General features: G+C 45.8%; 1 protein-coding gene across 1 annotated transcript in view; it reads right to left on the bottom strand.

Moving 5' to 3' along the window:
* Positions 1 to 6,365: 6,365 nt before the first annotated feature.
* Positions 6,366 to 21,026, bottom strand: part of Styxl2 (serine/threonine/tyrosine interacting like 2) — a 33,608-nt gene continuing 18,947 nt past the window's right edge. The window contains exons 4-6 of the mRNA XM_004651944.2: positions 18,854 to 19,085; positions 16,077 to 16,294; positions 6,366 to 9,591 (exon numbers count right to left, since the gene is read on the bottom strand). Coding sequence (XP_004652001.2) covers positions 6,821 to 9,591; positions 16,077 to 16,294; positions 18,854 to 19,085 — 3,221 coding nt within the window. The 3' untranslated portion in view covers positions 6,366 to 6,820. The remainder of the gene's footprint in view (positions 9,592 to 16,076; positions 16,295 to 18,853; positions 19,086 to 21,026) is intronic.

Raw genomic sequence — 21,026 nt, forward strand, 5'->3', positions numbered from 1 at the left:
CGACTTTACCACACTGTGTCTATAATAATAGCTATAATAATGACTGATTATTATCATAGATTTATATGTAACAAGGTACAACTACTAAATTCTACTGCATGCCATGAACTGTCTAGGCACATTAAAATGATCTTATTTAATTATAGTGCCATGATAATCCTGAAAGTAAGACATCTTTAAGTACCAAATTTCTGTAATAAAAAGCAGATTGTTGTAAGCATCCATGATGGGTGTAAACAAAGTGCTCTGCAATTTCAGAGGAGGAGGAGACTCACACAGTCCAGTGGCTGGAATTGATGTGTAATAGGGTGCTTGGGGTTTAGGAAAGTGAACCTTAAGCCCTAATCCCTAGGTTCATGCTTAATCTTATTCAAACAACTGGATAAAAAAGACTGAGAAGGAGAATTATTAAATTATTATATTTATTGAGGGAAGTTTTATTTTTATTGAAAGGCACCCATGTGGCTAGAGGTCCCACATGGAGGGCCTGGGAAAATTACTCTCCCCTTGCTTATGGTGGTGGGCACTACCTTCTGGCTCAGGTGAACCAGAGGGACATCGGGTTGGTCAGGGCTAGGGACTATCTCAAGAAGAGGCTAGTCCTAACACCAAGTTCCAGGGACTGAACTTGACCAACCACAGAGTTTAAACCTAGGAAAGACCTCGCTCCCAGAAGGAGCCCAGGTTGTTTGTAGAAAAACAGGTTTAGGTAAGAGACAAGAATTCTAGCAAGTGCAGACCATCCTGCCTGCCTAGTTCAGGAAAGTAGCTGCCTACCCTGGAGCCCCTCACAGATGTAATAGGGAAGTTCTGCTGGAAGAAACTTGGAAGGGGAAGGGTCCTTGCATCAACAGTTTTCTTGTTGCTCTGACAAAATACCTGATAAAAGTAACTCAAGGCTCCAGGGTAATGGGAGCAAAGACGAGGAGATAAAATAAATAACCTGTTATAATTAATACAAAATAAAAATTAATATAAGAAAGTAACTCTAGGAAGGATTGTCTTGACTAATCACTGGAGGCTACAGTCCATCATGGTGGGGAAGATGTGGCATAGGGGTGTGAGACAGCTGGTGGCATTGCTTCCACGGGCAGGAGAGAGAGGAGAGAGAGAGGAAGACGGGGAGAGAATATTGATTCTCTCTTTTTTGTTGTTTTTTTTTCCCATTTTAGAACATAATTTTATTATGTGTTATTTTCTAAAATGTGTTTTGCTTTCTCCTTTTTAGTCAGCCCAGGACTTCAGTGCATGGAATGGTGCTACTCACAGTCAGGGCGGGTCTTCCCACCTCAATTAACCCTTTCTAGAAACTCCTTTAGGTATGCTCAGAGGATTGTCTCCTAGGTAATTCTAGGTCCTGGTAAGGTGGCAATCAGTATTAACCTTCATAATCCTAGCAGGGTGATAGGCAGTGAGGTGTGGAACCCAGACAGAGGGAAATCCCAATAATGAGCAGTCCTACATGGCAGAAGGTGAGGTGCATGAAGGAAGAGCTGCAGGAGGGCTGGGAATGGACAGTACAGTGGCCTTCCAATACCAAGTAAAGGATTTGAGACTTATTTCATATGTAATGAGGAGCCATTGAGGTCTTTAAACTGAGCAGTTAAAAGAACCAGCGCTATAAACTTTGGGAAGAGTATTTGTCCCTAAGATAGTAGAAGAGATGATGCTAGAATTGTCTAACAGGCTACTGCAACAGTCAGTGAGGAAACAGGTGGTATGATAACAGAAGGAAGGCAACAGAAGCTATGAGTGGAATTATCTAGCCTGGCTGCAAGCAAGAGGCAAAAGGAGGTGCCATACTTAGGTGTGAGGTTCAAAGCTTCAGCTGCTGGGGCTCTTCTTATATACCTGGAAGAATATTAAGTTCAGCTCTAGAGATCTTGGTAGTTCTTTAACTCAGACTGTTTTAGAGTGATTCTTTCTCTTAAGGGGTCTTAACCCTTTCTGTTAGTAAGTTGTCTCCACCCACGATTACTTCATGTAGCATGTTCTTTTGATAGCACTGTGCTCTGGTGCAATATTAGGACAACATCCAAGGACATATTAGGAAAACATTCAAGGAAGGCTTATAAAGCTGAGCTAAACTGAGTTGAATTATTGGTGAAGGGCATTGTCTTGACTGTCACTACAGTTAAGGCTAGTTTTTGCCTTTGGGAATCTAAAGGCAGATGAAATCAATCCAAATGTGTCCACCCCCTGTCGAGGGGCCATGTGCACTAAGGTTTAGGCACTGCCCTGGCTGGTACTTGGGTGTAGCTTTTGCATCAACTGGCATCTACATACACCTGTTCGTAGATGCTACAAGGACCAAAGTGCCTGAAAATGCTGGCTAGGAGGTTAAAATCTTATGTAGTTAATGACCTTCACAAGAAAAAAACCAAAACACAAATGTCTGGGTGGATTTTCACTAAATTTGCTAGGTACTTAGGGACATGATATGACCATGTGAGAAAGTGTGTGTTTCAAGGGGTAGGAGAGTTTCTGGATGGTACCCAAAGCAGAGAGTAGGCATCTTGCAGAGCAACTGGAGCCGAGGAAAAATTTGCCACACTGTACACAAAATAAGACTTGCTTTAAAACATGAGCATTAAATTGAAACACGGATGTGTACATGGTCCAAAGGTCAGGTATAGATTTGTATTCAAGGAGCTTCTCACAAGGACAACATGATGTAGCATGCTTGAGGGAAGATTATAGCAAGAATTTGTTATTCAATTGTCATCGCTTAATAATTCTTCCAGGGATAAATGTTTCAGGGAGTCCAGAGAAAGGCATATTCTCTATTCTGGTAGTATTCCAAACACTAAAAGCAGGGTCTTCAGAAGCCATTACCAACTTTGTCAAAACGAATACACTAGCCTGAAACCTTCCTCTTGTGTTTCCAGTCTTCTGTTTGTCCTTCATAGCTACACCTAGCCTTTTCCTCATCCTGGCACATGCCCCCGTGATACTCACTGAATGGAATATGTGTACCAACTCCCTCCCCTCTGAGTTTTAGTTAGATTTCATCTTTGGGGAAGCGGGCAGAAGATTAGAATAAGAGAGGCTAAAATTTCCTGGTGCTTTCCCATAGGATCGTGTTAGACTGGTTCCCTTGACTACCCCTCCACACAGCCTTCCCGGTCTCTTGGGCTCTAGAAGCAGCTCCCTCTCCTCCTGGCCTGTAAGGGTGACATTCTTGGGTGTACAGATGCCTGGTACTTTCCCCTATGTCTGGCCTACACTGTAGTAAATAGTCCTTTCTGAGACTTTCCTTCTGAAGTGCACTAACTTGGGTGTGGCTCTTGTATCCTGCTGGGATGCTGCTGGTGATACAACATACATCACAGCCATACTGGGACCTCACCTTTGGGTAAAGAAAAATAATTCACTTTCTTCTTTTCCTCTTCTTTCTTTCTCTCTCTCTCTATCTTTTTCTTTCTTCCTTCTTTCTCTTCCTTTCTTGTTCTCCTTTCCAACCTCTGCTCAGAATTTTGTGCAGAATTTCTACTCTTGGAGAAATCCTTTCTGTACATTGTTCTCCCTTCTTGTGAGTTTTCTCTTAGTGAACTTTAGATAACTCAGATTAGACAAAAGCCATAGATTCAAGGTGTCTCCTTATTTATTTCATGTAATACAGACTTACTACCATTTATAATCGCTTTTAAAATGTGTTTTGAGCATGTGTAAATGTGCACACCCTGTGTACATGTGTGCAGAGGCCAGAGGAGAACACTGGGTGTCCTACCCTAGTGCTGTTCTGTTTTGCTTTTTGAGACAAAGTCTCTCACTGAACCTGGAGCTGCTATTTTTGGTCAGACTGGTGGACCAGAAAGTCTTGGTAATTTTCCTTCTTCATCCTGGGCCCTCCTCAATACTGTAGTTATAGGCATGCTTGGTACACCGCGCTTTTTACACAGTGGTAGGATTAAAACTCAGGGCTTCATACTTGAGAGCAGCAAGCACTCTTATCTGCTGAGTATCTCACCAGTCCTGATCATTTTTCCATAGCTGCATGTCTATTCAAATGATTAATTCTTAAAAAGTGAGCTGATTTTGTGCTCAGTGTATAAGGTATTTTCACTAATGCAAGCCAACGTCCTTGGAAAAAATATTACAGAGATAGCCTCCTATTTAAACATACTACATTTTGTGTTGGTAGCTTTCTGTCCCTCCAGACCCACTTTTTTGTCCTTCCTCCACTCCCAGTCCCTTCTACCTACTGGAAGTTACTCGCACGACAGGGACATTTCTTCCCTTGCTCCTCTGATAGTTGTCAGGGGCCCTTCCCTCATGGTTCGGATTCTTGCCAGGCTCTAAAACAGGTTTTTCACTTTGTTCCTTCAGCTCTACAGTGGATTAGTTGTCTGCGGTTGTTACTACTACCTGGCCACTCCTTCTTGGCTCCCTCAGCCTTGCTCAGGCCTCCCTAAATAGTCTCTCCACTAAATGTTATTAACTTGTCAGTTACCAGCTTGTCACCTGTCACTTTGGGTTTGCCATCTGTTTCCTGTGGGCCCTTTTAAGGGCCCTTCTACCTTTAAGGTCATTTAGAAACTGAAGCACTAGATCACCACCTATCATCCTAGGGATTCTAACATTTTAATTCCAGATAGTTCTTCAAGCCTATCAAAAATCAAATACAGTTTCCATGGATGTGATTTCCAAGAACATACTCTGGACTCCAGTACATGAGCTGTATTCAGAACTTAAGTCCTCAAACATCTCCGCAAATTCAGGATCCCAAGCAGCTTGCCCTGGAGTCACAGCAAGCAAAGGCATTTCCCTGGTGCTTGACCCCGACCTTTACCTGGTTCCTAGTCTCATGAGCCAAACTGGTTTACATGTTGACCATGGGCCCTATTGTTGCCCCTGTAGTCTAAGAGGTCAAGGTGAATAGGTTGTCTCTTTGGTCTGTTTCTCCCAAGCTGGAAAAAGAAGGAGGCGAGTCTTCAAATCAGTATGCTTTAAATATGTACTCATATGAGTTGGGATTGACTAGGAATGATTTCTGATATGTATTGTCTACTTTGACATGAATGAGATAGATTTTGTATTTTGACAGCAAGAAAGAGGAGAGAAAGAGAGAGAGAGAGAGAGAAATTAACTGGTCCTCCTTGGAATGGCAAGGGTACACAACCTAATAATGTTATTCTTCCCTTCAGAAAATTGAACTTTAATGGTAGATTCACAAATATTGTGCCTATATCAGATTCCACCTCATAGAAACAAAATGAGAGGAAGCATTGAACTCTCCCAGAAGTCAATGGGCCACAGCCAGCCATCTTGCAGTGGGGAGAATTAGGATAGCATGCCTGTTACTGATGAGGATGACCCAGTGAGTATTGGAAACTAGAGGCTGAAGCTAACTAGAATGGAGGGAAACCAAACAAGAAAGGAACCACTGGGACAAAGGCCGAACTTTCTTTTTTCTCACAGCCTCCTCTTTCTGTACTCAAGGAGGGAGGACGTAAACCTCTCCAAGAGAACTGTGAGCAAAGGTGGACAGAAGGGAGGCCAGCAAGTGAATCCAGCTGCTTTGGCAGAAGCAACACACTTCTGGGTTTGCTCTGCTCTGGGCTCCCTTTGGTTGAGGCCTGTTGATCTATGTGCTCACTGGGATGCATACGCTGAACTAACACATACAAGAAGGCTGTATAATCATCATGTCCCGTGAAACTCAGCTTTCAGGAAAAAAAATCACCACATGATTGTATCTTACTACTTGTTCCATTGGTGGGTTCCTCCTTGGTCTTTTTTCCTCTCCATAATCATTGTATTGCCACCTGCGTTCTTTAATTGGATTTTTCTTGGATTGATTGATGAAGGCGTTTCAGACCCTTGCATGGCTCCTTATTAAAAGGCACAGGGACTCACCCAATGATTTTCTAATTCTCCTCTTTAGAAAACCCAAACTTCAAGTGTAGATGTGGTGACTATATCAGACCCTTTCCCATAGTAATGAAAGGAGAGGATGTGCCTGTCTTCAAATCCTGCAAATGGTGCAGCTTGAAAGGAATTGTTGAAACCAGTTCACCAATGGTTACTATATGGCCCTTGAAATATATCTGCCTACTTTATTAACTCAACCTGTGTTTTAGAGTCATAAAGCCCTGTGGTTACAAGTTAAGAATTCTTGCCGGGCGTGGTGGTGCATGCCTTTAATCCCAGCACTGGGGAGGCAGAGATAGGAGGATTGCCATGAGTTCAAGGCCACCCTGAGACTATATAGTGAGTTGTTCCAGTGAGCCCAGCTTTTGTGGAGCAAGGTGTGGCTTGCTCATGAAAACTTAGTTGTGTCTTAAAGTGAGTTTCCCCCTAAGTTAGAAGTGACCAGAATGAAAAAGAAATATTTGACAACATACCAATTTAATGCAGTTCCAAAACCTTAAAAAGAAGCAAACCACAGCTGAGCATTGCTAGAAGAGGTCAGAATTGCTACACAATAGCTTTCCTGGGTCTCATTACAAAGCCTGTACATACAGAACCATGTCCTGCGTGTACAGTCTTCCTGGATGTAATCTGGAGTCTTCAGGGAGCTCCACAGCCTTTTCAGGCTCACCTTTCCAGTCTGGGATGGGTCCTATCAGATACAGCGGGGGAGAGCGTAGGTTAGAGGTCCTTGGGCAACAAAAATAGTATAGTACCAGTTGGTTTAGCATTTGGACCTCACATGGATGGCTCTTCTCCATACTGGACCTCGAAGTCCCTTTCTGCCCAGATACTAGCAGCTCTGCTCCTCTCTAAGATCCTCTCTTCCTACTCATCTCTGTAGAAGACGTGTCCCTCAAGCCCCATGTTAATCTGATGGGCTTCATGTGTGTCCTGTCCCTCCGGCTCAGTCCTCCCTCCTCCTCTGCAGCTTAGTCCTGGTTTCTTCTTGCCTGCGTCTCCACGCAGCAATGATGGCTTCATCATCCATCTCTTTCTCCTCTTCCCTGTCACTGCTTCTTCGGTACCGAGACTGCCGCCCCGACGCGAACCTGCCTTCTTCTGTGTTTTCCGTCCTCTCTTTCTCCCCCTCCTCTTCAGACCTCGTGAAGCTCTGAGTGAATTTCCTCTTGGCTCCAAACTCAGAGAAGTCTGACTTGGATGACTCTTCCACATCTTCCCAGTCCCCGGGCCTGGCCCAGTTTGGGCGCCGTGGTTCCGGGGACTCTTCCCCTTCCGAGGGCTCCGGGGTGCGGCGGAAGAAGTACGGCTCTGGGCTCTGCTCTCGGGAGCTCGAGGTCTCGCTGAATGTGGACCTGGAGAACTTATGCATCTCTCGGCCCTCTTTGGTGGAGGAAGAAGAGAACCGCGAAGTGCTTCGCACCGAGTTGCCATCTGCCTCGTGGAAGGAGGTGTCCTGCTCCTCGGACTGGGACTTGGAGAACTTGTAACTGGAGGACTTGGTCTCTGTTTCCCGGAGGAGGGAAGACCTTGTGTACTTCCCCCTGGAGCTCCCAGACCAATCGCTTTGAGGAGATCTCTCCTCTGTCCTGAGGCCACTGAGCCACTTGTTAATGCTGCTATCCATCTCTTTGCCGGCTCTGCTGCCATTTCTATAGTGATCAGAGACGGCCAGGGAGGAGGAGGAGGTGTCTGTCTCAGGCTTTTGAGAATTACTGCGGGAGGAATAGCGGAAGCTCCCTATGGCACTGTCTGTGTCCTCATCCCTAACCCCCGCGCCATCATCCTCGTCGTCCTCATCATCCTTGACCTTTTTCTTCTTGAAAAGAGTGCTGCGTTTGTTGTCAGAGGCCAGTTTCTCCATTTTGTACTCGGACATCTTCTCCCTCAACTCCATTTGCATCTCCTTCTCCTTCCGGCCAAGCTCCTTTAGGTCCACATTGTCAGCAAAGAGGCTGTAGGTGGGCTTGCTGGTCCCCCTCACACTGCTCCCCACCCTTGAGCTCAGTGAGGTGTCGCAGGACAGCACAGACTGCCTGTCCAAGCTGGGTCTCGCCTGGCCCGGAGACAGCGAGCAGCCGCCCAGGCAGGTGCTGCTCTGTCCGCCGAGCACGGAGACCTGGTCTTCCCCGGGGCAGCTGGCTGCCGGCGCTGCCTTCATGCTTGCAACGGATGGTGGCCGCGACAACAGCAGCATTTCGTTTTGTTTCTGAGCAAGGGTTTCACTGACTACGTTGGCAATCCAGTTCTGGATACTGGCAATGGAAATGGTGTCTCCAGGCCCCACTGGCAGGTTAGGCAGGGGTATTGTGGGGTTGATGCTTGCAGGCTGAGACAGGCGCGAGTCCTGGCTCTGGGCGCTGAGTACTGATGCCGTGTCCCCATCTGCACTGAGCGAGGGCGCTGCAGACCAGAACGCAGAAAGGGGGATGTTCCTGCTGGCAGCCGAGCTGTCGGCCTCCCAGCTTCCCATGGACTGGCTTTCCTCCAGGGTCTGCCTGCTTCTTTCCAGCAACTCCAGCCTCCGTTGCCTCTTCTTGGCCAAGACTGTGTCCTCTCCCTTGCTCAGCTCCATCACCTCCTCCTTGTTCTCACTGCCCACCTTCTTCTGATGTTTCAGCTTCCAGGCCTGATAGGCCGTCAGGTTGACATCAGAGAGCTGCTTCTCCCCTGCCTCCTCTTCCGTGCCGTGCTCACTGCTTCCATCTCCCACCGCCGAGTCTTTCTTATGAAATCCAAATTGGATTCTCTTGACCTTCCACCTCTCCAGGGGAGTGAGCTTGTCCTTGTTCCTGCTGCAGAAGTTGTAGAAGGAGCTGGCCTCAGAGGACACGCTCTCGGCGTCGTCCTCTCGTGCCCTGCCCCCGGCCTCGGAGCCTGTGTCCGCCCCCTCCCTCTTGCTCCTGGCGCGGTACTCGCGGGCAGCCTCCTTCTCGATCTCCAGCAGCCTCTCATTCCACATGTCCCACGTGCTCCCGCTGGACTCCGAGTCCGAGCGGTGCCGCCTGCTGCGGCTCCTCTCTAGCTGCTGCCTCAGGACCCGGATGTCAAGACTGCGCACGCTCGCCGCGGTGCTGCTCTCGCTCAGGGTGTGCCTGCGCCTTCTGCCCGCAGACGAGCCTGTGTCGCTCTCCTCCTCCTCCTCCTCCTCCTCCCGTCTCCACTGCTGGTGCCCTTCAGCCTGGTATCTCTCATTTCGACTCTGCCACTCCCGGATGATCCTCTCCACATCCTCATCTTCACAGCCCTCCCCATCGTGGGCCGAGGGGGTGGACCGCCTGCCCTCTCCACCAGGAGCAGCGTTGCCCTTGGGGAGACCCTGCCCCTTCCTCCACTCCTCATACAGCTTCTTTTCCTCCTCTTCATCAATGAGGGTGACAGGCTTGGAGGCCTGGCTGGCCTTCCCTAAGGAGGAACCACTCAGGTGACTGGTGACGTCATCCTCTTCCTCCACCAACAGGGAATGCACTCGAGCACCCAGCATGCTCCCAGCATCCTCCTCCGACTCCTGGCCATACTCCTCTTCCCTCTCCTCCATCAACTTCTCGTTGAGCTCCCGCAGCTGTTTCAGAAAGCCATCATTGGGGTAGATAGCCCGCTTCTTGCGCACGGTCATCAAGGCCTCCAGGATGGCCATGCTGTGGAAGATCATGAGGTAGGCGACCACCAGCACTGCGGACCTGCTGATACCCATTTCACTGCTGACCAGGACCTTCCCTAAAAACAAAACACAACAAAGGACAGAACTACTTGGCTTCCATAGAATGTTTTTCTTTCTTTCCTTCCTTTCTTCCTTTCAAGAGAGAATGGAACCATTAGGGCTTGTAGCCACTGCAAAGGAACTCCAGATGCATGTAATACCTGTGCATCTGGCTTATGTGTGTACTGGGGAATCGAACCTAGGTCCTTAGGCTTCACAGGCAAGAACCTTAACCACTAAGCCATCTCTCCAGCCCCCATATAGTGTTCTTCTAATGGTCTATTTTGATGTGTTGAACTCGGTGTATTTACTTTGTCTCTGGTGTCTATCCTGGCTCAAGTCACACAGGGGCTGAGCATCATTGTCTCACATCACAGATGCCAGACAGAACAGCCTCATTGTTCTCACTTTTGAAAGGGGTGCATTTTTACCCCCCCCCCCCCACAGCTCCCTCATCAGAGGGAGGAGAAATAAATAATGAGGTGGGCAGAGGCAGAAGGAAAGGACTTGAGCCTTTTCTTTACAGTATCCCTGATACTGCATAGCCATCATCCAATCTCTGCTGGAGGGAGCTCCCTGGCTCCTAGATCCACAGGAACACACACCTCATTTTATACTGGATCACTCTGAGTTTGGGAAAATTCTCTCATATATTATAGCAAAGGATACCTTACTGCAACAGGCATCCAGGAGACCTACTTTGAAATTTTGGAATCAATAATGGATGCCTCTGCATGACCCAGACCTGTTACACAGAAGTCATTAAGAGGGCGATTTTCATACTTCCCCTGATTTTTTCTTTGTCTGGCTATTCTGAATCTCTCAATAATCTTTTTCTTTATTTTTCTCCTCCAAGGGAAAAGCTGAATTTATCAGATTCTTTTCTAAGGAGTTTATTTCCAGGATGAGACAGGATACTTCAGATTTGAGCAACTCACATAGAGAAGAGTGGAACGACTCTCATTCTGAACACATGCCTTCACTTATGCCACCCACATTATTAGCCATGTTTTTGTTAACTATACTAAGTACCTGAGGCCTGATACTCTATAAAGAAACTTAAGTTTATTTTGCTTAGGATTTTGAAGGTGATGGTCATCTGGTGAGGGCCTCTCTGCTGGCAGAATCCTGAGAAGTCCTGAGACAGTACAGACTATAAGATAAGAGACAGTAAGCAAGCCTGGGCATGTGTGCTCTAAACATTTTCCCCCTTCTTTTTAAAAAATATTTATTTATTTGACAGAGAAAGGGGGAGGAATGGAAGAAGAGAGAGAGAGAGAGAGGGAGGGAGGGAGAGGGAGAGAGGGAGAGAGAGAGGGAGAGGGAGAGGGAGAAGGAGAGGGAGAAAGAGAGAGAGAGAGCATGGACTCACCAGGTCCTCCAGCCACTGCAAATGAACTCCAGATGCATGCACCCCCTTGTGCATCTGGCTATTGTGGGTTCTGGGGAATCAAACCTGGGTCCTTTGGCTTTGTAGGAAAATGCCTTAACCGCTAAGCCATCCCTCCAGCCCCATTTGCCCGCTTCTTAAAAAGCTAACTGGATTCCATCATAGTCTAGGTCCAGCCTAATGACTGTTATCTGACCTAATCACCTCCCAAAGGCTGCACCTCTAACATATCACACCAGGGTCAAGTTTTCATCCTCCTAATACTTCACCAATGAGGAAGAAATTTCAACACAGGAAGCCTTGGGGAGGATACTCAAGCCATATCAAAACCATAGCACTCTCTCAAGTTTGCAATGTGAATGAATAGACCAAACAATGAACTTAAATTACTTTTAATATCAACTGAAACCTATAAAACTTAAAAGGAAAATTACTACTGTGAAGTCATATCTTTCTTTCTTGTAGCATCTTTCAAACATAAGACAAATATCTATGAATAGGTTTGGGGTGTGTGTCTGCTCTTGCAATCCACAGAAGATTTGCAAATCTTGACTGTGCCATTCAGCAGATCAGTTAGTTATCCCCTGGCCTCCTCTCTGCTTTGCATCCTTCATAAATGTGACAGACATGCCGTCCGTCAGTGCCTTCATTCTAATGGCTGTTTAAAATGCAGACTGAGACCCCTGGAGACCTTCTTCCCGGCTGTCATCAATCTATTTGCCAACAGTCTTTGGAGATGTTTGCTAAATCGGCAACAGTCCTATCTAATAATATGAGATAGGAGGTGATTCTTTCATTATTGTATCTTTGCACCAGTAAGGCCACGTCTTTGTCATACAAAAGGTCAGAGACTGAGACTTGAGGGACCTGGGACCCAATAATGCACTTATTGCCTGGAGTCAGCAGCCACTAGAGGGAGGTGAGAGAGCTGAATCAGAGCAATAAAGGCAATTACCTACAGATTCCCCTCCTAGCTCCAGCTCAGGGTTCCTCTGTCTCTCACAAAGACCTTCTCTTAACTAGCTGACCAAGTCACAATCTACTGCTGTTAGGCCTAATGTCTCAGTCTTTGACAGGCCAGTTCACTTTAGAACATTTTAGGACATTATCACCCAGGCTTTCTTATAAGGCCATCAAATCTTACTTAATATTCAGTCTAGCTTAGACCAGGTTGTGGGTGGGGGCACATCTTTCTGTGCTTGGATTTCTTTGCTCTTGGGAGTCCTCCGAGGAGCCTGCGGGTGCAAGCGTGGAGTTCACTGAGAGAGGATGTGGGTGAGTTGGGCCCTGTGACCTCCACTCACTTCGCCCAGAGCAGCAATTGTATTTTCTCTTTTCTTTGTTAAGTCTGGGGCCCAGGCCAATGGTGTATGTCATTTGCTCCAATGGTTCCGTGTAGAGCACTTGCCATGCATCTCTCTGTCTCTCTCTCTCTCTCTCCTCCCTCCCTCTCTCTCTCTCTCTCTCTCTCTCTCTCTCACACACACACACACACACACATACTATGGGGGTGGGGATGATGATGATAACCCCCCCCTGCACTGTGCACAACTCCAGGGGGCACCATTCATAATGAAGTAAAAATATTTGTGTGGTTGTGATGAAAAATTTCTATCACTAAAATGGCTCCAGAAAGGTGACAAATCGGCATAGTTATCATTCTGTTTAGCAACAGGGCGGACTGGTAGGCGGAAGGCCTGTCTGGATGTGAGCCTGGTTTTCAAAGTAGAGTGTATACTACTGGAGAGGACATGAGCCGGGTGGGGGGGTGTAAAACTGAGTTCAAATTCTCTACTTCTCAGTACGCATTTTTTGTCAGGCATTTGTTATGTATCCTTCCAATTTATAATTCCCCCTTGCTTCAGAATTCAACCCTGCCCTCCACCTCAGGAAGTAAGTCACCCACCCCACCTGCCACAGCTGACAGAACTCAGGGTAGACAGTGGACCAGAGTCTGCCAGGCAAATTCTCCAGGGAATTTGGAAATGAGATTGAGGCAGATGCCTGGCTAATGCCAGCCTTCCTGTGCTTGTCTGAAATAGAGGAAGAAACACGGAAGCAGGAAGTCCTGAGACTGTATGTATCCAGTGATGTTGGGAACCACATTCCTGTCTATGGATTTCTTCCTGTGTATTTAATGCCTTTGTCTGTTGACTTCTTCATAGTGTTTCTAATATGCTAGAGATGATTTTATACTTAGTAACAACCAAGAGAACCAGTGTGTGTTATGAAGTTTGTTTTTTTGAGACAGAATTTTGTTTTGTAAGAATTGCTATATAACTCTGCCTGGCCTGATAATCACTCTGTAGCCCAAACTGGCCTCCAACTCATGACAATTTTCTTGATTCAGCTTTCTAAGGGATTACAGGCATGTGCCACCACTACAAGCTAAGAGAATCTTGCTTATTTATTCAGTGGCAAAAAAAACCTCTGCAAACCCTTAGTGGCTATGCATAGTGGTATACACCTCTAATCCCAGTACTCAGGAAGCAAAGATAGGAGGATTGCCATGAGTTCAGGACAACTCTGAGACTCCATAGTGAATTCTAGGTCAGCCTAAGGTAGAGAGAGACCCTATCTCAAAAAAAAAAAAAAAAAAAAAAACATTAATGGGTCCCAGACTAAAATGTAAACAGCAGCATTCCCTCATGGGGTCATTGGTCACTGTGATACTATGTAAAACTTTGGTACCAGAAGTTCTTTCCTCCAGGGCAGAGAGAAAGGAAGCTTCTCTCTGCCTTAGTAGGACCTGCTGCAGGGTCCTTCTGCTGCCTGAACACTCAGTCCCATGGGGCCATAAGACTTAAAATGTAGATTGAAGCAAGCTTGGTGGCTTTTTCTTGTAATCCCAGCACTTGAGAAACTGAGGCAGGTGGACTGGGGTGAATCAATGCCAGCTTGGGCTACAGAGTGAAACCCTATCTCAAAAAAAGAAAAAAGATTTTTAAGCATAAAAAATGCTGAGAAAACTGCACATCTGTGTATATGGTTATACACATAAAATTGACACAATTTAATCTGCTTAGGTAGGTGCTTTCCATTAGAAATTACCAATCCTGGCCATTGGTAGTAGTAGGCAATGCCCTGTCCAGGGATCAATAGCAATATTATTTATTATAAAAATGGCAATCACTCATAAAGCATCAATCAAATGCCAGGCGTTGTGCTAAATAAGCTAGTTTGTATGTATTTCAAAAATTTTTCCTTGATTCTAAGTATAAAAACTTGATGGATTGGGGAGAAGGCTCAGTAGATAAAGTTTTTGCTAGGCAAGTGTGAGTATCTGAGTTTGGATCCCCAGACCCCATGTTTAAAAAAGAAAAAGAAAAACGGGGTTGCCTGCAAACCCTAATGGCTGAGTTCAATTTGCCAATACCCATGTAAAGCCAGACGTACAAAGAGGCTCATGAGCCTGGAGTTTACATGTGTCTGGAGTTTGTTTGCAGTAGCTGGAGGCCCTGGCATACCCATTCTCTCTCTCTCTCTCTCTCTCTCTCTCTCTCTCTCTCTCTCTCTTTCTTCTCTCTATATGTTTCTGCTTACAAATAAAATAAAAATAAATTAATTTTTTAAAAATAAACAGAAGCTATGGTGGGCTTCTGTAATACTAGTGCACTTAGGATAAGATGGGAAGCAGAGATGGGAGAATTTCCTGGAAGCTTGAGGACCACCCCAAGTCTGCTGAATAGAGTTGTGAACAGCTAGAGACCCTGCCCTCCATGGGGTGGAAGGTAAGGACCTGAAAGGGAGTCAGGTCGCTTTGTTAGTTAGTTAGGGTGACCGGGCCCCATGCTGGAACACTGTCTTCTGACCTCCATACACATGCATACACATGAGCATGTGTGCACACACACCAAATATTAGTAATTAAAAGCAGGGTTCTCTGGGATAGGAAAGATAGCCAAGGCCACATGGCATATAAAGCCAGCAAATCCTGGGACCAAGGTCAGGTCTCTGGACAACAAAGCTGGCAGTCAAAGCTGGCAGTCTGAGGACTCTTCTGTGACCCTCGGCTGGACTCAGGCTCGCTCTTCTTGGGATGCGTGCAGCCTCTGGGCTCCCCTGTGGACTGCAGCGACGGGTCTCGCAGTCCCCTCACTCAGACCAGAGCAGCAGCCTCACTCTGCGAGGCTCCCTCCCACTCTGTGCTCTCTGAGGTGTCTTGGGTGGTGGTGTCCTTGCCTCTCAGGCCTCACGCACTGCGCTGACCCACCCTGGCCTCTGTGCTTCTTTACTTTAAAATTTTTTTTAATTTATTTTTTATTTATTTGAGAGCGACAGGCACAGAGAGAAAGATAGATAGAGGGAGAGAGAGAGAATGGGCGCGCCAGGGCTTCCAGCCTCTGCAAACGAACTCCAGACGCATGCACCCCCTTGTGCATCTGGCTAACGTGGGACCTGGGGAACCGAGCCTCGAACCGGGGTCCTTAGGCTTCACAGGCAAGCGCTTAACCGCTAAGCCATCTCTCCAGCCCGGCCTCTGTGCTTCTTAAACACACCAAACTTAGGGCTTTTGCACTAGTAGTTCCCTTGGACAAGAATGCTCTTTTACTTTCTCCCTGGATAGTTCCTTTTTGCCATTTGGTTTAAATGTCTTTTTTTTTTTTTTTTTTCTGAGTTAGGGTCTCAATCTAGTCTAGGTTGACCTGGAATTCACTATATAATCTCAGGGTGGCCTCAAACTCACTGTGATCCTCCTACCTCTGCTTCCCAAGTGCATGCACCAGATGGTTTAAATGTCTTGTCCTTAGTAAGGCCTTTCTTACCCCCATCTACAGATCTAGCCTTGTACTTATCACTGATATCTCCCTCCCTCCCTCACTCCCTCCCTTCCTTCCTTCCTTCTCTATTTATGCCTCCTTGCAGCACTGTCTAGAACTGGCTATACCTTGTAACAGTGCCTAGAACAGTTTCTGGAACATGTTAGATAATAATTACCTACTGGATAAATAATCACCCTTTCCCTTTATTCTTCTTAGAGAAAAAAAAAAAAAAACAAAAACACCCAAAGACAGATTCCCTTCAGATAACCAGGAGGTTGTCATGACATTTCCCACTTTCTGTCTCTGTGGGTAGAATTTCAGCAACCTGGAGACAATCAGGGCCCCTCACCTCTGTAGGTCAGCAGCGCTTCATCAAGGAACTCTGCAGCTTTCCGGAAATGTTGGGAGATGTCCACCTCGGGGAAGTCATCCACCTCCACACCCAGGTACTGGATCTCCAGACCAGTGTAGAATTCAGGGCCAGTGTAGACCCCAGTGCCATGTGCAGCATTCAGGATGTGGGTGATGCCCAGCCTCTTAAGCCGCCCCTTGTTCACAGCCACACTCCTGGGGCAACAGGCAGAGGAGACACATTTGCCAGGGTCGGAACTAGCAAGACACATTCCTGTTGTGAGGGGTATCTTGCATCTGAGTTCAGATGCCAAGGTGGGCTAGTGCCGCTTCCTGTGCTCCTTGGGGTCTGGAGCTCACTTCTAATGCCACCAGTAAAGAGGGGGGCCAATGCTCACAATAGCAAGACAGAGAGAAGAGACAGGAAGTTGGTCAGGGAAGCCAGGGTGAAATGGGGAATAAGGTTGATATGTCGGGAAACTTGTGAATGTACATTCACCAAAGCAGAAAAGTGGCCCACAAAAATACTAAAAGGTGTTTTGTGCTCTGATATTACATGTTATATATTTCAAAACTACTTCATTTGCATTATTTTATTCTCATAATAAACTTAAGAGGTAGAAAGGTGGTTACTTTTATTCTGATTTGATGATTATAAAAATGAATCCAAGAGCTTTTGGAGGGCATGTGTGTATGTGTGTGTGTCCATGTGTGTGCAGGTGCACATGTGAAGCCAGAGGACAACCTTGAGTGTCATTCTTGAATAACATCCACCTTTTTGGGAGACAGCATTTCTCCTTGGCCCAGAACTCACCAATTATGCTAGAGAGCGAGCCAGAGAGCTCCAGGGATCTTCCTGTCTCCTTCTCCCAGTGCTGGGATTACAAGCATATTTTCATGTAGTTTGTGGGGACAGCACTCATGAGCACATGCTTGTGAGGCAAGCACTGCACTGACTAAACAGCTCTTCAGGAGAAAAGGCCTGAACAAAAACCAGTGGTGTTGATTTCTAACTCAGCGTTCTTTCTTCCGCATCTGTTGGAGCTCTGTGTTATGGGCCCCAACACAGGGTTGCCTAAGAAGGTGCAGAGGCCATTAGTTGGGGATGTCTGGAGATGCCTGGTGGCCACAAAGTGAATGCTGGTTCAGATCTATTTAAGGATCACGTATACAACTTGATGATCTGGGAATCTGATCACTGTAAGACTCACTGTCCAAAGCTATTTTCTCCACTGCCTGCATCTGGGTCCCAAACTCCCTCCTTTGCTTCTGGATATAAAAGTAATTACATTAGTCAGACATCTCATTAAGTAGTCAATGAGTCAGCAAAAAAGTAGCATTACAAATTAATTTACTGGTTCTAATTATGCACTGACAAGACCCTGGAGGAAGTGAATGTGAGAGGATTTTTTTTGTTTATGCTCCAGAAACCAATGATAAATTTTATGAAATAACATTTCTGGGGGCTGGAGAGATGGCTCAGCAGTTCAAGTTCTTTTCTGCAAAGCCTAAGGACCTGGGCTCAATTCTCCAGTACCCACTAAAGCCAGATGCACAAAGGGGTACGTGCATCTGGAGTTTGTTTGTTATGGCTGGAGGCCCTGGCATGCCCACTCTCTCTGTCTTTTTTTCTTTGCTTTTCAAATAAATAAATAAAGCATTTTTTGTTGATTTTTCAAGATAGGGTCTCACTCTAGCCCAAGCTGACCTGGAATTCTCTATGTAGTTTCAGATTGGCCTTGAACTCATGGTGATCCACCTACCTCTTCCTTCTGAGTGGTAGGGTTAAAGGTGTGTTCCACCATGCCCGGAAAATAAAGTTATTTTTTTAAATAACATTTTTTTCTGATTATAAAAATAATACATGTCTAGGAAACCTGATAGTTCAAAAGAAACCCAAAGAAGAAGTTAAAAAAACATCTTCCAGAAAAAAATACTACATTGTAACATATTTCTTTTTTATTTTTATTTATTGATTTTTAAATTTTTGTTTTTTTGAGGTAGGGTCTGGCTCTAGCCCAAGCCCTGGAACTCACTATATAGTCTCAGGGTAGCCTTGAACTCAAAGCCATCTTCCAACCTCTGCCTCCCGAGTGCTGGGATTCAAGGTGTGTGTTGCTACACCCGGAACATATGTCTTTTGTTTTTGTTTTTTCAAGGTAGGGTCTCACTCTGGTCCAGGCTGACCTGGAATTAACTATGTAGTCTCAGGGTGGCCTTGAATACTCGGCGATCCTCCTATCTCTGCCTCCTGAGTGCTGGGATTAAAGGCATGCGCCACCACACCTGGTACATATGTCTTTCTAATTTGTGATTCATGAGAAGGTATGCATGCTTACACTCACACACACCTACCTATATATTTCTCAATTAACATTATCCTGTACAATAAAGTAGTCTTTTGTAGCCCATTTTTGTTTTACTATATAGTGTGCATTTTCGTATACCGGTAAACACATGCCTATCATGTTAGTAGCTCCTAGTATTTGGTTATCTGGTAGAGATGGTAGAGTTGACAAGAATCTACATGAATCTACAGAGAAGGCACCTGGAGGAGCCAGGCTATGAGGGAGAGCTACAGTGGGAGGACAAGGGCTCCTTTTGTGTTTTAGGTTGGTGGGGAACTTTTCCCCAAGAAAGGGATAGGTAAGTGGTTAAGCAGGTTCCATTTGATGGGTGGAGTTATGGGAGGCTTTTGGTGAGTTAAGAGAATTTCACCTCAGGAGTAACCAAAGGGGGTAGGATCAAGGGGCATATCCCCAGCATCACACTCACTTCTCAGCTATGAAGACATTGGGCCAGACTTCATCCACCTCATTCCGGGGCGCCTCTTGGCGGTCCTGGACCAGAGCCCTCTGTAGGTCCATCACACAGGGGGTGTTGTACAGGCTGGTATCATCCATCTTTTCCTTGACACGGTTGTACAGGTCCTCGACCAGCAGCTGCTCGGCTGACTCCAGCATGCCTGGACACACGGTGTCTGTCCTGAGACCTCGAGGCTTAAGTTCTACAGGGAAGAGTTAGGAACATCATAGCCTTCCCTGCCCTTTGGAATAACTTTCTGTTGGCTAGCTTGCTGCCAGGACTCTGGGTATGGATGGAATTCCGGAAGAATCTGCCAGGAAGGACTTAATAAGGACTCAGAGCACTGACTGGACACTTGTACTCAGAATCAGCTGTGGAGGAGGAGAAACCAAATTGGTTTTTCTTACTCACTTCTTTCTTTGTTAAATAAATATTTTATTTTTATTTATTTTTTTGAGAGAGAAAGAGAGAGAGAATAGGTGTGCCAAGGCATCCAGCCACTGCAAATGAACTCCAGAAGCATGCACCACCTTGTGCATCTGGCTTACATGGGTACTGGGGAATCGAACCTGGGTCCTTTGGCTTTGCAAGCGGGTGCCTTAACGACTAAGCAATCTCTCCAGCCCTCTTATTTTATTTTATTTTATTTTGGTTTTTCAAGGTAGGGTCTCACTGGCTCAGACTTACCTGGAATTAACTATGTAATCTGAGGGTAGCCTTGAACTCACGGCGATCCTCCTACCTCTGCCTCCAGAGAGCTAGGATTAAAGGCGTGCGCCACCATGCCTGGCCTCCAGCCCTCTTTTAAAAGTATTTTTGTATTTGTATATGTGTGTGTGTGCACGCGAGTGCATGCATGAGCATGTAAGGGTCTCTTGCAACTACAAACAAATGCTCGCCTGCCTGGGGAATTAAAACTGGGCTTTGTAAGTGCCTTTAACGGCTGAGCAAAATTTCCAGGCCAAAGCCAGGCATGGTAGCGCATGCCTTTAATCCCAGCACTCAGAAGGCAGAGGTAGGAGGATCTCCGTGAGTTTGAGGCCACCCTGAGACTACATAGTGAATTCCAGGTCAGCCTGGGACAGAGTGAGACCCTACTTTGAAAAACAAACAAACAAACAAACAAAAAATCCAGCCCATTTTTTTCACTTTTTGTCTGTAAAGCTAGTTGATAAATTTTTAGGCTCAGGTCCATGAGCACTAGGGGTATATATCTGATTCCTACTTATAACCTATAACAGACTGCCCAGTACAAAGTAAATGTTCAGAACTATATATTAAATGAAAATATGTTCATTTTATAACACAGGTCACTTTATTACACATAGAATGCAAATAATCCTGGGAAAAGTGAAACTTGCCACAGTCATTTATGTCACACTATTTTCTTTTTAATTTTTATCCTCATTACCATCTCTTGTCCCCTCCTCCCACTCCCACCAAATTCCTTCTTCTTCTCAACTGGTCTCTTTTCTACTTCTGTGTCACACGTGTGTGTGTGTGTGTGTGTGTGTGTGTGTGTGTCTCAATGAGCTTAATTATTATAGTTGCTTACATGAACCTGGATGACGGGTTATTCACCAGAACATGAGCAACCTACCAGTGGCTACACCATTGAAGAAAATGTTGCTCCCTTCTCTACAGCCAAACCACATTGAATGTGCCCAATCACATCTGATCTCAGAAAATGTTTCTCCCTCCCCTAGCAACCATTCACTGCTGTTAGCTCCTCAGGGAAGGGTGGGGCCTTGGGAGCTGACATTACCTTCTAATCATATTCATTTATTTATTTAGTTTTCTACTTCCCTTCACCAAAGCCTAAGTTCCCATGATTCTCAGCTTACAACTCTCAGACAAGTTTACCATAAGCTCCTGAGCTGGTGACAACCCAGGGCTCAAGACCTTTCTGACAACCAATCAGAAAACTCAAATTCCAAATGAATTCAAATTCCAAGGTGACTCAAAGACCAGTGGGGCCCTGTGTTACCAATGGATTTATCTTAAGTTACCTCTCCCGACCAGAAGTATGAGAGGAGAGATGAGAAGAGAAAATGGGGGGGTGGGGAAGTGAGATTGTCATTATTTGTCCAAAATTTAGTAGGAAAAAAAAAAAACCTACTTCCAATCAGGAAGAGTATCCTTA

This window comes from Jaculus jaculus, chromosome 1 (genome assembly GCF_020740685.1).
Source record: "Jaculus jaculus isolate mJacJac1 chromosome 1, mJacJac1.mat.Y.cur, whole genome shotgun sequence".
Taxonomy (NCBI): Eukaryota; Metazoa; Chordata; class Mammalia; order Rodentia; family Dipodidae; genus Jaculus; species Jaculus jaculus.